Source organism: Leuresthes tenuis, unplaced genomic scaffold (genome assembly GCF_036924035.1).
Source record: "Leuresthes tenuis unplaced genomic scaffold, fLeuTen1.0.hap1 SCAF_23, whole genome shotgun sequence".
Classification (NCBI taxonomy): domain Eukaryota; kingdom Metazoa; phylum Chordata; class Actinopteri; order Atheriniformes; family Atherinopsidae; genus Leuresthes; species Leuresthes tenuis.
Window position 1 is genome coordinate 10,620,701 of NW_027325377.1, and position 13,241 is coordinate 10,633,941.

Genomic DNA, 13,241 nt, shown 5'->3' on the forward strand with positions numbered 1-13,241 from the left:
TACAGACCGTTTGTCAGGCTTGTCTGCCCCATTTATTATTTCTCTCTATCTTTTGAAAACAAAAACATTGAAAAAATGTATAGACTCTTTATATGTCTTCTGTGTCATTGCATTAGATATTGATGAGTGCAGTATCAACAATGGGAGCTGTGAGTATGGCTGCATAAATACACAGGGTAGCTACGAGTGTGTGTGTCCACTGGGACAGAAACTCCACTGGAACAAGAAAGATTGCACTGGTAAGTAGAGTGTGTCTGCAAGTTTAGTTTATTGGCTTTTTGACATTTTTCTTGTGTGGCATGGTAGACTCCACAGAGCAGGTTTTAACACAGGTGTAATGAATGTTGGTATATATACATCTGTGTGTGTGTCCCTTAGAAGCAGTGAAATGTCTTCCCAATGGAAAGCCAGTACCTCGAGCCCAACTGACTTGCACCAAGAGCGGAGGGGCAGAGGTCTGCTCACTGTCGTGCCCCTCCAACGCTCGCTTTCTCGCAGGTATACACAGAAACAGTAAAGTTGTCATCGCTTTAGATGACACTGACTTACAATAATTTTTTTGAAACTCCACCTAAGTCTAACAGTAACTTTTTCTAGCCTATACCTTCTTATCTAAGTCCAGCCATCCATCCATTTTCTATACCCGCTTAATCCAATTCAAGGGTCATTGTGGGGTTGGATCCTAACCCAGCAGCCATTGGGCAAGAGGCAGGCTATACCATGGACAGGTCCCTTGTCTATCACAGGGCTAACACAGAGACATATCAGACAAACAGTATTTGAACAGGGAACTGTCTTGCTATGAGACAATAGTGCTTACCGCACTGTGCTGAAACAACACCACTACCAAAAGAGATAGTGTGAAGAAAATAATTCACAAGAATTAAGAAAGGGGCATTGTCATATGCCATAGGCTATAAATAATACAGTATTTCTCAGTTCTCAAATTATTTAATTGATTGAATCAAATAACAAATTACACAAATTATAAATATCACTGTCCAATCATTTTTATTTTTGACATAAGGAAAAAAAAATATTTCTTTCATTTTTTGTTTTTCCTAAATTACAATATTACATAACCTAAAAAAGAAACAGGCCTATACATCCAATTCACTCTCATACCTTCTGTATTTACAAAATAAATTAGTCAAATCCAAGTAATTAGAGTAGTACCCAAAGGCTGAGGAGGCATCTTCTTATGTGTTTTACTTTCTCTGATATAAATCTAATATTTGTATTGTTTCTTAGCACAAGTACTGTGGATGTACACTAAAAGGTTACCAAGATTTCATATTTCTGTCTTTGATGTTTAGAGTCCATAATTACAAAACTTTTTTTTTTTTTACTTATCTGTCCATTTTTATGTTTTATTAGTCTGTCAAATGGGAAGGAGATTAGGAACAGTTATTATGCCTATTCCACTTGCTTGTATTTATAAGATACTGCAAAAAAAGTTAATGAGAATCAAGCATCTAAAGAAAATCCTCCACTTCTCTCATCTACTATAAGATGTATTGTATGTTTTCATGCTGTAGTGGCTGCCCTCTGGTGGTACAAGCTAGCAGATGCAGCTATCTATTACCCTTTTCTTTTCTTTTTTTACTTCAACTGATGCTAAACAAAACTGCTTGTGCTCTTTATGGCTATATTTATGGACTCCTCAGGGATCTCTCTACTCAGACTGATGTGTTTTTCACTCTCCAAGGTTTTCTTGGCCTCACACTTCCCAGTCTTTTGGCTAGCAATCCAGTCTCTCCTTCTGTGATAGTACTTAACAGGCAATTGTAAATTGATCGCATTCTTTAATCATACTTTTTTTTCCTTAGTGTGGCCATCATTTGTTTGACTTGGCAGCCATTGTGTGAGAATGATGGATAGCTGTAAGACATGGAGTAAAATATTTGTTTTCCTTTCTTTTTGGAGTACATTTTAATTTTAGGGGGAGGGAGCCATGTAAATTCCTGTGGCCAAATATAACCTTGGCTCGGATTTAATTGTCTCACTTTTATCATTTCCAATAGTTGCATCCATCTTTCTGTCCTTCAACTGCATCTTTGTGTGTGCATGAAAGAAGGAGGATTCTTTGTTCTTTAATATTGGCTTTAATTTTGCCATCAGGATTTAAAGTCACATTAAAGCATATATTTATCTTGGCTCTTTGGTTGTTTCTGATTACATGCGACCAGTAAACATATAATATTGCAACCCTCACAAATGTGCTTTCTGTAACCTCAAAGTACCCTATTTGATTCAATGAAAAAAAAAAATAATAATATACTTTTATGTCTCTTTTCTTACTGTGTCAAAATATGTATGTTTCTTTCTTACAGAATCTGAGAACAGTTACACACTGAGCTGTGGAGTGTCCATCCAGCCAAGCAAAACTTCTCCGAAAAGGAATGTCACCTCTGCTTTACCCAGCTGTGATGGTACAGTATAACAAGCATGTATAACACACTAAACATCCACTGACCTTGACTGCAAACTACTACTGTCACTCAAAATATTATTCAATCTTCCATTCCATAAACAAATTGTGTATAAATATACATGCATATTTACATATGTATGTATTCATTAAATAAAAGTTATTTGTGTACATACTGTCACGATGGTTGATGTGCGTGGTGATAGGACCAACAAAAAACTTTATTTCAAAAGTAAAACATAAAAAAACATAGGTGACATTGATAAAGCTGATGACATTCCAGAACTTCTTTCCAGAACTGTATTCCAGACTTCCCAAAACCTGGGTGGGAGGAGGGACCAATCAAAAACAAAAGTCCCAAAAACAAAGTGCCCAAAAATTGGTTCTGCTCCAGTGGACGGGCGCCGGAGCCGATCTGGCGGACGTTCAGCAACATGGGAACCGAAGCTGGTGCAGCCAGACAACCAGCGATGAGGGACCTGGATCCGAAGACTGTCTGACGGACGGTCAGAAGTCCGGCAACGAGGAGGCGAGCCCCCCTGGGCCCCTTGTAGCGCTGAAGGCTGTGAAAACTCTGAAGGCTGTGAAGACTCTGAAGGTTGTGATGCTGGAGAGACAAGGGAGGAGGCGTACACGGTAGCCACCCGTGCAGGCTCCAGTCTAAAGAGCTCCTTCATGGCTGCATGGTGGACCCTCCTAGCCACTTCCCAGATGTGCGTCGTATCAGTCACCAACGTGTGAACAGGCTTCTGGTGGGAGAAGTTAAAAAGGTCATTTGTCACCTCCAGTTTCCACAGAGCGCTGGTTTCTCCGCCCTCGCAGACCCAGAGGGCACGCCCAACTCCCAAAAGGCCTCAATATCCGCTGCATCCATTTCTGGCCAGATCCTTTTGTCACGATGGTTGGTGTGAGTGGTGATGGCGTGATGATGATAGGACCTGGATGCAGATATTTCCTACAAAAAACTTGATTTATTTCAAAAGTAAAACAACACAAAGTGCAGCTGAGCCGGAATACAAAAACTTAATTATGACTATGAAAAAAAAAATTTACTATGACAAAACAAAAACCTGACTATGACTGTGGAAGAAACACAAAAACAAACCTGACTTGACATGGGTGATTGTGGCTTTGATGACGGTGACTAAGCAAGGAATGACGGTAGGGCTCTGGGATGGAACATGAAAAAAAAAGACTAAATACTAAGGGGAGGTGATTGGTGAAGGAGTGCAGCTGAGGGGAAAAACACAGATGAAGTGGAGGAAGCTGATGGCAGGGCAAGAGAAACTAAGGAAAGCATTGCAAAACTAAAGACTAAACAGAACCTAAAACATGGTAAACTTATACACATGACACATACATGTTTACTTTACCCCAAACATTCAACCTTGGTTCAGAGAATGCAAACTACTGTGCAATCCTCACTGTCACACGGCTGAGAAGAAACACACTTTTTTTTACTAAGTTACAATACTTGTAAATATTTACAGAAGATCCCCAGGTTAGCATTTCAAATGCTTCAAGATAATTGTTTTCTTTTTGCTATCTCTGAGGTCTGGACAAACCCAACAAGCAACAAACTGCTTCATATAAAGTGGAAAGGTTGATAAGAGAACTACGCCTTGGCAGTGTTCCCTAAACTGTCCTGCTCCATCTCTCCCTCTGTCATTGAATAAAGCTACACCCTGTTACCACATATTCCCACTGCCTGAACTGGGGAAATGAGCCAGAAAATTTAACTTACTTATTGACCTTATTAACCAGTTATCTTCTTTTATGACAATAACATAGAGCAATGAATGTACAGAAAAAGAAAGCAAGAGCAACGTGAGAGATGTGTGATAAGGGATGAAGTTCAGCCCCGATCAACACTCAGCATGCCCCCCCTCCCCCGCCTCCTTGGTAAACACAGACCTCACACCCTACCTGTATCCACATGTCACACCTCCATAAAATGTTATCCACCACCTCAGTAATGTATCATAACACCGTCTCACCAACATCAGGACACAATGAAACCTCTGCCTCCCACTCCAGCCTGTGTGTCTCGAACAGTCATGTGAAGGGGCAGCTGGAGAGACTGAACCAGAACCAGGCTGCAGGTCCAGGTGGTGTTGGCCCAGGGTCCCGGAGCTCTGTGCAGAACAGCTATTTGGAATACTACAGCACCTCTTCAAACTTAGTCTTAGTCAACAGAAAGTATTAATACTATGGAAGACATTCTGTCTTGTTCCAGAACAAAAATATCTCGTACATCTGCCCGACAGACCAGTTGCCCTGACATCCCACATTATGAAAGTCCTAGAGTGACTCTTATTGGCTCACCTAAGGAAGCAAAAATCTGTGGTGGTGAGTGCAATGCTTTGCAGCCATCTGTTGGGGCAGCAGCATCAGAGCCAGTGTCTCAAAGAAACTTACCAAACTGATAAAGAAGGTTGGCCCTGAGCTGGAGACAGCTCTGGGCCCCTGAACCTGATTCTAAAAGAAAACTGATGCTGCACATGTTAATGAACATAAATAACAACTGCTTATTCGCTTCATGACAATATGTTAAAAATGGTAATGGTTGGAGGCTTGTTCAGCTCCTCTGTAACACGAAGAGATACAGGAGGTCCTTCCTGTTAGCAGCAATTACTGTTTATTTAGTGTGAATTTTTATTACTGCACAGCCAAAGGTTGAAGAAATTATCAAATAAATCACTGAAACAATAGATGTATAAAACCTTGTTTATCTTTCTGGTCTTTATTAATAAAGACACACTGGCACCACCCATCAAGCAGAAGGCCAGATTTAAGATCAAAGATGCCAAGTGTCACCTGAGGCCCCGCAACAAAGAAAAACCCAGAGATTCATCAAAACAGAATATTCAAGGTAAAAAAAACATTGCACACAGAATACTGCTACAGCAATGTTTCAGTTCAGTGTCATGTAAGTCTTTTTGCTATGTATTTAAATGTCTCTTTGAAAAAAACTACAATAAATCTCTTTATTCATTTAAAAGGAGGCCAGTTCCCATGCACCGATGACTGTCAAGTAACATTTGTCAACCTCAAATGTGACTCGTCAAAGAAGCGCAGGAGAGGGCGTAAATCTCCTTCGAAAGAGGTGTCCCACATTACTGCTGAGTTTGAAATGGAGATGAAGGAAGAGGATGCCTCAGGTGTGGTATTCCATTTAAATTTAGATTATAACTATATACATTAGATGTACAAGAGGTCATTTAATATTTTCATCTGAAAGACAGTGTCTGTCTTTGTCTCAGACTCCTGTAACATTGATTGTGTACGGGAAAGGATGAAACAGAAGCTGCAGAATGCTATGCGAACACTAAGAAAGTCAATCAACAAACAGCAGTTCTACATCCAGTTTTCTGGAACTGAGTATGAAGTGGCCCGGAAACCATCCAAGATATCAGAGGGAGCTGAGACTTGCAGCACGGGACAAGTCCTACAAGATGGACAGTGTGGTAAGTCTGGAGTTTAGTGGGCTGACTTGATGTTACTGTTCTGGCAGAACCCACGTGTTACTATTCACCTTTGTATTTTTCTTCAGTGATCTGTGGTATGGGGACATTTTACAGTGGCGAGCAGGAGCAGTGTATCCAGTGCCCTCCTGGAACATACCAGGACACGGTGGGTCAGCTATCCTGTGAGCCATGTCCCATTACTGAAGGACAGGGCATCGCTGGTGCCAAGAATGTGTCTCAATGTGGAGGTAATTTACCATCCCATTGTTATTTTTAAATGATCAAATCACGTGGTCTTATTTAATTTGACATGTCTGCTCGAGGGACCCAAGAACATTAATAGTAAAAGGTTTTATATACAGGCAATTTTTTAGTAAAAGTTTTTAAGTTTTGTAAAAAAGTAGAAGTTCAGCTGTCCTAACTGTACAACTCCATTATTTTCAGAAAATGTTAACCAATTTATAAGCTGTTACCACCAAGACATTCAAAAAGGTTGGGACAGGCATGCTTACCATTGTGTTACCTCTTTCTTCAAACTACACCTTATGTTACTAAGCGTCCGTTCTTTCTGAATACAACTATTCATCATTAGCCTTTTCTAAATCTCTTCTGCATGACGAGCCATTTATTGTAGAAAGAAAACAGATCTAGATTTTATTCAGGCCGGTCAAGCACACAAACTCCATGTCTTTGAAGCCATTGTCATCCAAAATTAGGCCTGTCATGGTCCTTCTGAAATAACCATGGACTTTCCTGAAAAAAATTCCAATATACACCTCAGTAGAGCCTTTAGTCAAATGCAAGCCACTCATACCATCACAGACACTTGCCTTTATACATTTCTTTGATAATAGATTGTAGGTTTGATGGTGTTTTAAAATACAATAGAATCATGTTTTGGTCATTGTATGAGTACAACAGAATTTAATGCAGATAGTTCAGTGCATATTACAAACCCCAAAAAACCCAGTTTGTGCAAATAAACAACTCTAAGACTTTCCAAGGAAATAAAAAATCATCCATCCATTTTCTATGCCCGCTTTATCGGGTCGCGGGGGGGGGGCTGGAGCCTATCCCAGCAGTCATTGGGCGAGAGGTGGGGTACACCCTAGACAGGTTGGAAATAAAAAACAACATACTAAATAAATACACGAAGCAGTTTTCCATATTCCACCAATATAGTACAATCAGAAGAAATGCACATAAAAGTCATGTTTAGCAGAATTCACTGTTGTTATTGCCTTGAGATAAAAATTGTTTTTAAATATGTGAGTCTGTACTTTTTAATGACCTGAACCATCTGCCTAAGATCAGCCATGAAGGCCGAGAATGAGATGGGTCTTTCAGTATTTTTAATTTATTTGAATTTTTTTCCCCTAAAACCAAAACATGGGACTCTTGAGAACATGTCCACTATCCATCTGAGATTAACTAAATATTTAACTTCTTGGATCTTGAAGAGTTTCACCTCTCTGAACTAGTTCTGAAATAGATGGTTGGGAGTATCAGCTTATAAACAGAGAGGGTTGTTACAGTCAGAACCCCCTGTCGCAGAACCCCCTGACCGATGTGCATGTCGTTAGATTGTCTACCTGCCTGAAAGGGCAAGTTTTGGTCACAGGATCCAAGGTGTGAATGTGAAACTGCTTGGGGAGAAGAGACAATGCTGCACTGTGTAGGTGCTGGGAAGATGATACCAGAAACCACCTCCTCCGTTCAAAGATGTTTTTTCCAATTTAATAAAAATAATAATGCATTTAATTTCTAATGCACTTTTCATTTAGAAGATCTCAAAGTGCTACAAGTTAGGACAAGGTTAAAAATCAGTTAGAAATCAGCAATCATATGCCTTTCTGAATTTAAAAAAAAAATATAATAATTTAGGCCTGTTTTAAAAGACTTCATTTAATTTAACATTGATGGCTTCCTTGACTCGTCTCTCAAACCATCTATCTTCTCTGTCCAGAATGTGTACATTAGTGTCCTCAAAAGAGTTTCTCTTTTTCCTTGAGATGTAGGTGCACTGCTGAGTCTTGACCTGAAGAGGTGGCTCTCCTATATTGTGCCATGCACTTGTGGAGCTGTTGTTTGATCCCTCCTATATAGATGTCTGCACACTTCTGGCTGCACTGCATACATGACACCACTCAGTTTTTGTTTGAGTGTTTTGTCCTTTGGGTGACCCAGTCGCTGTCTGAGAGTTTTCTTGGGTTTGAAGTGCACTGGAATGTCATGTTTAGAGAAGATCTTTCTAAGTTTCTCTGGGACTCCTGCCACATATGGAATTACAATATGTTTGCGCCTGTTCTTCTTAGTTTCTCTACCAGTGTGGTTTGGTCCATTTGACTTTGCTGATTTGCCAAAGACCCAGTTTTGGTATCCACATGTTTGAAGAGCTTTCTTGTAGTGCTGATGTTACTTTTGTTTTCCCTCAGCCTTATCAGGTACACTATCCGCCCGGCGGTGTAGCGCTCTGATAACAGCCAGTTTGTGTTCTAGTGGATAATGTGAGCCGAAAAGCAGGTCAGTATGCGTGGGTTTCCTGTAAACCTCAGTATTAAAACTTCCGTCCTCTTCAATTTGCACGGCACAGTCAAAAAAGCCAGCTTGTGGTCTTTTGAATCCTCCCTCGTGAACTTCATGTTGCTGTTGACCAAATTGATGTACTACGTGAAAGCCTCCGCTTCATGAATTTTGATCTTGACCCAGATGTCATCCACATATCTGAAGCAGTGGCTTGGTGCTGTTCCTTTGTATGAGCTCAGTGCTTTGCTTTCCACTTCCTCCATATAAAGATTAGCCACAATGGGGGACACTGGAGATCCCATGGCACAGCTGTACTCCTGTCTGTAGAAACAGTTATAGTATTTGAAATAGGTGGTGAAGCGGCAAAGGTTCAACAGGACACAGATCTGATCACGAGTGAAGTTGCCTCTGTCGTTCAGTGAGTCATCTTGCTGCTGGCATTTCCTTACAGTCCCCGCTGCTGCTGAAATCGGTATGCAAGTAAAAAGTGTGGTCACGTCTAAGTCGGTGCTGCATAAGTACGACACCCAGTGGTTTCCTGAAGGCATACAGTACATCAATCGGACACAAAGCAGCTAATAGAAGGTGACCTCAACAAAGACGTTAGAAGAGTTATACAGTGTGAAAAAATTAGATAGTGAAGCTTTGAAGTCTGCAATATTCATTCCATTTAAAAGGTAGAAAGTACCAGTCGCTAATTCTACCAAAATTATTAGGAATACGGGTAATATCCCTAACAGTCATACTAAATCTTAATAATTTGCATTTACTCTTCAGTAATACAGACAAAAAATATATTATTTATCATTTAACCCTGTCTTTTGACAGATTTATTTGTCAAAAGACAACAGCCCTTATGCTAGACATTTATTTGGAATTACTCGATGCAGAATTTTTAGGCATTTGCTTTTTAACTCCTAGTTGTTTCTTAAAACAGACCATATCAGAGCTACATTAAATGTATGTATCAAAGACTAAGGTGTATACAGCTGTTAGAGAAAGATTAGATTAGATTAGATTAGATTAGATTAGATTAGATTAGATTAGATTAGATTAGATTAGATTAGATTAGATTAGATTAGATTAGATTAGATTAGATTAGGCCCTTGTGGATTTTTGTCTGAGAGAGTTTCTCTTCCTGTGAGGTCTCTATTTCATTACTCTCACAAGCTATAAATGAAGAAGAAGAAGACTGAATATGAAAATAAAGACAGTTGTATTTTTCTGATCTACAGGTCAGTGTCCTGCAGGTCAGTTTTCTGCTGATGGGTTCCACCCATGTCAACCCTGTCTTTTGGGCTCTTACCAACCAGAGCTTGGCAGGGTTCTGTGCTTCCCATGTGGAGGAGGCCTCATGACCAAGTATGAAGGATCTGTCTCCTTCAGGGACTGTGAGGCCAAAGGTTAGGCTGTGTAGATGTGTGTATCAGACAGTATGCATCTGACATTTCTAACTGTATTGTCTGTTTGTATAGTTTTTATTTAAGGTTGAAAAAAAGCTCACCATCTAATAATGTAATAATTAATGATACATTTATTTCAGCAGCCACATCTAACCATTCTTGGTAGGCCTACTTGCCTATTAGATGTGTGTAGATATTTAAGTATTTTAGAAATCATAGTTTTATATATATAGTTTATTCATAGTTTTTTTCTTAGTGGTGCAAGCATTCTGGCTCTACATATTTTATTGTCAAACCATCACTTTGTGGAGGAAACTGTTGGAAATAAATACAGAAATGTGCAAATGGCTCAGTAAATGAATGCAGCAAAATAAAAACAACTTTATGCAATGATTAATGTATACAGTATAATGTGATACAAATAATGCTTTAATTTCTATTTATTTAACTTCAATCAGTTATTTTCAGTTTCTTTTTTTCCCTTGCTTTTATTTCTGTATTATTAATAATTTATTCTCCCCAAATTATTAATTTCCATATTTTGTTTTCATTTTATAATTATTGTTTTTATCTATGTAATTTCTTCTAAATTTACAGATGTGTTTATTTGTCTATTGTCTCCGGTTTGCACTTTTCTACCCTTATTTATTTCCCAAAGCCTATTTATTTTCATATTTTGTTTTTCTGCCTGTTTCAGAGTTTGTCATGGCTGGCCTATTTCACAGCACAGCCAGCTTTAACTTGTTACAGTCAGAATAATGGCCTGTAACATTTTTACATGATTAAATATATAAATAAGAAATTAATTCATGAATTTTAATTTGAATTACAATAATTAGAATTTTAAAAGATTATTGTGAAGTTAAAATAGATTAAAGACATAATTAATTTGGGTAAATAAGTACAGATAAAATTTAAAGGGATAATATAGAAATTAATACAGGGATTAAAAAGATTCAGAAAGAAGTGAAAAGAATTTACCCAAATGCAGGACTTCCCGAGGGTGGAAACAAAAGGTGCCACCAAGGCAGGATGTAATGAAAAGACATAACGTAAAATTAACTGACTAACAAAAATGATGGGTAGACTGACTGGACAGAAACAGAGGCTGGAGACATCAATGAACTGGCATAGAACAAAGGAAAACCTGGAGGATATATACTGAGGGTGGTGATAACAAATGAGGTTCACATAACTGAATACACAGTGGGGTAAACTACAAAATAAAACAAAAGAGCTAAATGTAAACCCCAGAAACCAACATACACAAAAAAAAAAACCTCATAGACCATGATTATATAGACCTCAACACAATCCGTTTAATCTGTTAATGACAGCCATAAAGCTGAGAGACAGGTGAATGGAAAGAATGGGAAGAAAAATGCTGTGTTCTAACAGAATGTAAATTGCAGATATCCATTCAAAACAGTATGAAGATTTTTTTAAATAATAACTTGATCAACTTTTACATTTGTAAGGTTCCGAGCTGTACATTTAAATAAGTAAAGCAAAGAGAAGAAAACTAACAAACTTTTACGTCAGACAAATAAAATTATTTTTTCTTTTTTAATATGGTCATGTATCAAGAGGGTTTTGGAGATTGTGAATGGTTGATTGAATTTTTATTGGACTTTGTAATATTTTGTATTCATAAAAAAAAAAAATCAAGTTATTTTCTCCTGTAGTAGCAATAACACCAGTGTTATTGTTGATATTGATACAGAGTACAGGGAGTTATTATTTGAATCATCTTTGCACACTGATGACAGACTCTAAAGTCGCAACAACTAAGATGCAAACCAGAGGGATGTCTCAGTTTTATTCACTGTTTGTTAAGTTTACAATTTAAGTTATGTCAGTTAGATTTAGTATTGTTTGTGCACACACAGCACACCCATTGCAACTCTGACTACCTAAATTTCTTTTAGTGCACTGTGCTCCTGGACATTACTACAACTCCAGCACCCACCGCTGTATCCGCTGCCCAGCAGGGACCTATCAGTCTGAATTTGGGCAGAACTACTGCATCACCTGCCCTGGAAACACCACAACTGACTTTGATGGTGCCACCAATGTTTCCAACTGCAAAAGTGATGCTATTCTTCATTTACATTTAATTTCGTCAAAAATGTTTATTTAACTTTATACACAGTGGTTGATAATGATTTGTAAAGAGAGCACACCTCTGACATAGTGGTTGTTTTTCAAAGGGTTTGGTTTGTTTATTGAAATGGTAAAATTAGTTATAAAGCAAAGTATTCTCATCATGTAACCCTCAGACCAACTGTGTGGAGGTGAACTGGGAGAGTACACTGGTTACATCGAGTCTCCTAACTACCCTGGAGATTACCCATCGAATGTGGACTGTGTCTGGACAATAAACCCCCCGCACAAGAGACGGATCCTTATTGTGGTGCCAGAGATCTTCCTCCCTATTGAAGATGAGTGTGGAGATGTGCTGGTCATGAGAAAGAGTGGTAAAAAAAACTACTTGAATTTGAAAAAGTGATGAAACTGATTAATGCTCTTCATGTTGGTAGACTAATTTTTTTTAATTTGTGTTGATTCAAACATGGCAACTTGTCCATTTAACAAGTTCTCTGATCGAAATGACCATATAGGTACAGAGTATAAGAGTATATAGTTTGGCTGGTCCTGTGACTTCTTGTCCGGTACGACTTACATATCAAAATATATATAATTTAACATGTTTTTAAATGTTAATTCATACTGACTGACACGAACCAAGGAGTAAACATTGCTATCTACAGCGGCAAGAGGACATTTTAGGCTTGTGACAACTATATGCAGCTCCTGTACCACAGAAAAAATTAACTGAAACATTAACTGCAGGTAGTAAAATATGCAGCCGAAAACGGTAATCGAGCAGCAGAAAGAAAGTTTGGAGGGAATGAGAAACTTGTGAGGGACTGGCGAAAAGCAGAGATTAATCTTACTGCAATGAAGAAAAAAAGAAAGCTAATGAAAGCAAGATGGCCAGAGCTGGAGGAACGAGTCCACAGGTGGGTGCTTGCACAACGTACTGCCGGGAGAGGCTTGTCAACAGTGCAGTTAAGTCTCCACGCACTGGTACTTGCCAAGAAGATGAATACAAATGACTTTACAGATGGGCCTTCTTGGTGTTACCGCTTCTTGCAACACAACCGTGTTATATATGTGATAGTTTTAGTCCAGTTTTAGTCGATGAAAACTCAAAAAGGTTTAAGTGAAGTCAAAAAGGTTTTAGTCTAGTTTTAGTAAAATAAAAAAGAAGTATAGTCTTTTTGATATTTAGGTCATTAAGTATTGGAGATTGCTGTTGGGCAGTGTCACACATAAGTTGTGAAAATAGCAGATCTATAAGTTGAAGACATTGCAACACATTGTGAGCTTGCAGATTGGCTATTTTCACCA

At 38.5% G+C, this 13,241-nt stretch overlaps 1 protein-coding gene across 3 annotated transcripts in view; it reads left to right on the forward strand.

Annotated features, from left to right (window-relative positions):
• scube1 (signal peptide, CUB domain, EGF-like 1) overlaps window positions 1-13,241 on the forward strand; it is a 170,209-nt gene that overhangs the window by 148,951 nt on the left and 8,017 nt on the right. For 2 of the 3 annotated variants that reach the window (XM_072377527.1, XM_072377529.1), the window contains 10 exons: window positions 117-239; window positions 379-498; window positions 2,334-2,432; window positions 5,187-5,303; window positions 5,434-5,592; window positions 5,695-5,898; window positions 5,985-6,146; window positions 9,660-9,827; window positions 11,756-11,917; window positions 12,107-12,304. In XM_072377527.1, coding sequence (XP_072233628.1) covers window positions 117-239; window positions 379-498; window positions 2,334-2,432; window positions 5,187-5,303; window positions 5,434-5,592; window positions 5,695-5,898; window positions 5,985-6,146; window positions 9,660-9,827; window positions 11,756-11,917; window positions 12,107-12,304 — 1,512 coding nt within the window. The remainder of the gene's footprint in view (window positions 1-116; window positions 240-378; window positions 499-2,333; window positions 2,433-5,186; window positions 5,304-5,433; window positions 5,593-5,694; window positions 5,899-5,984; window positions 6,147-9,659; window positions 9,828-11,755; window positions 11,918-12,106; window positions 12,305-13,241) is intronic. The other variant, XM_072377528.1, reaches the window with a different exon arrangement.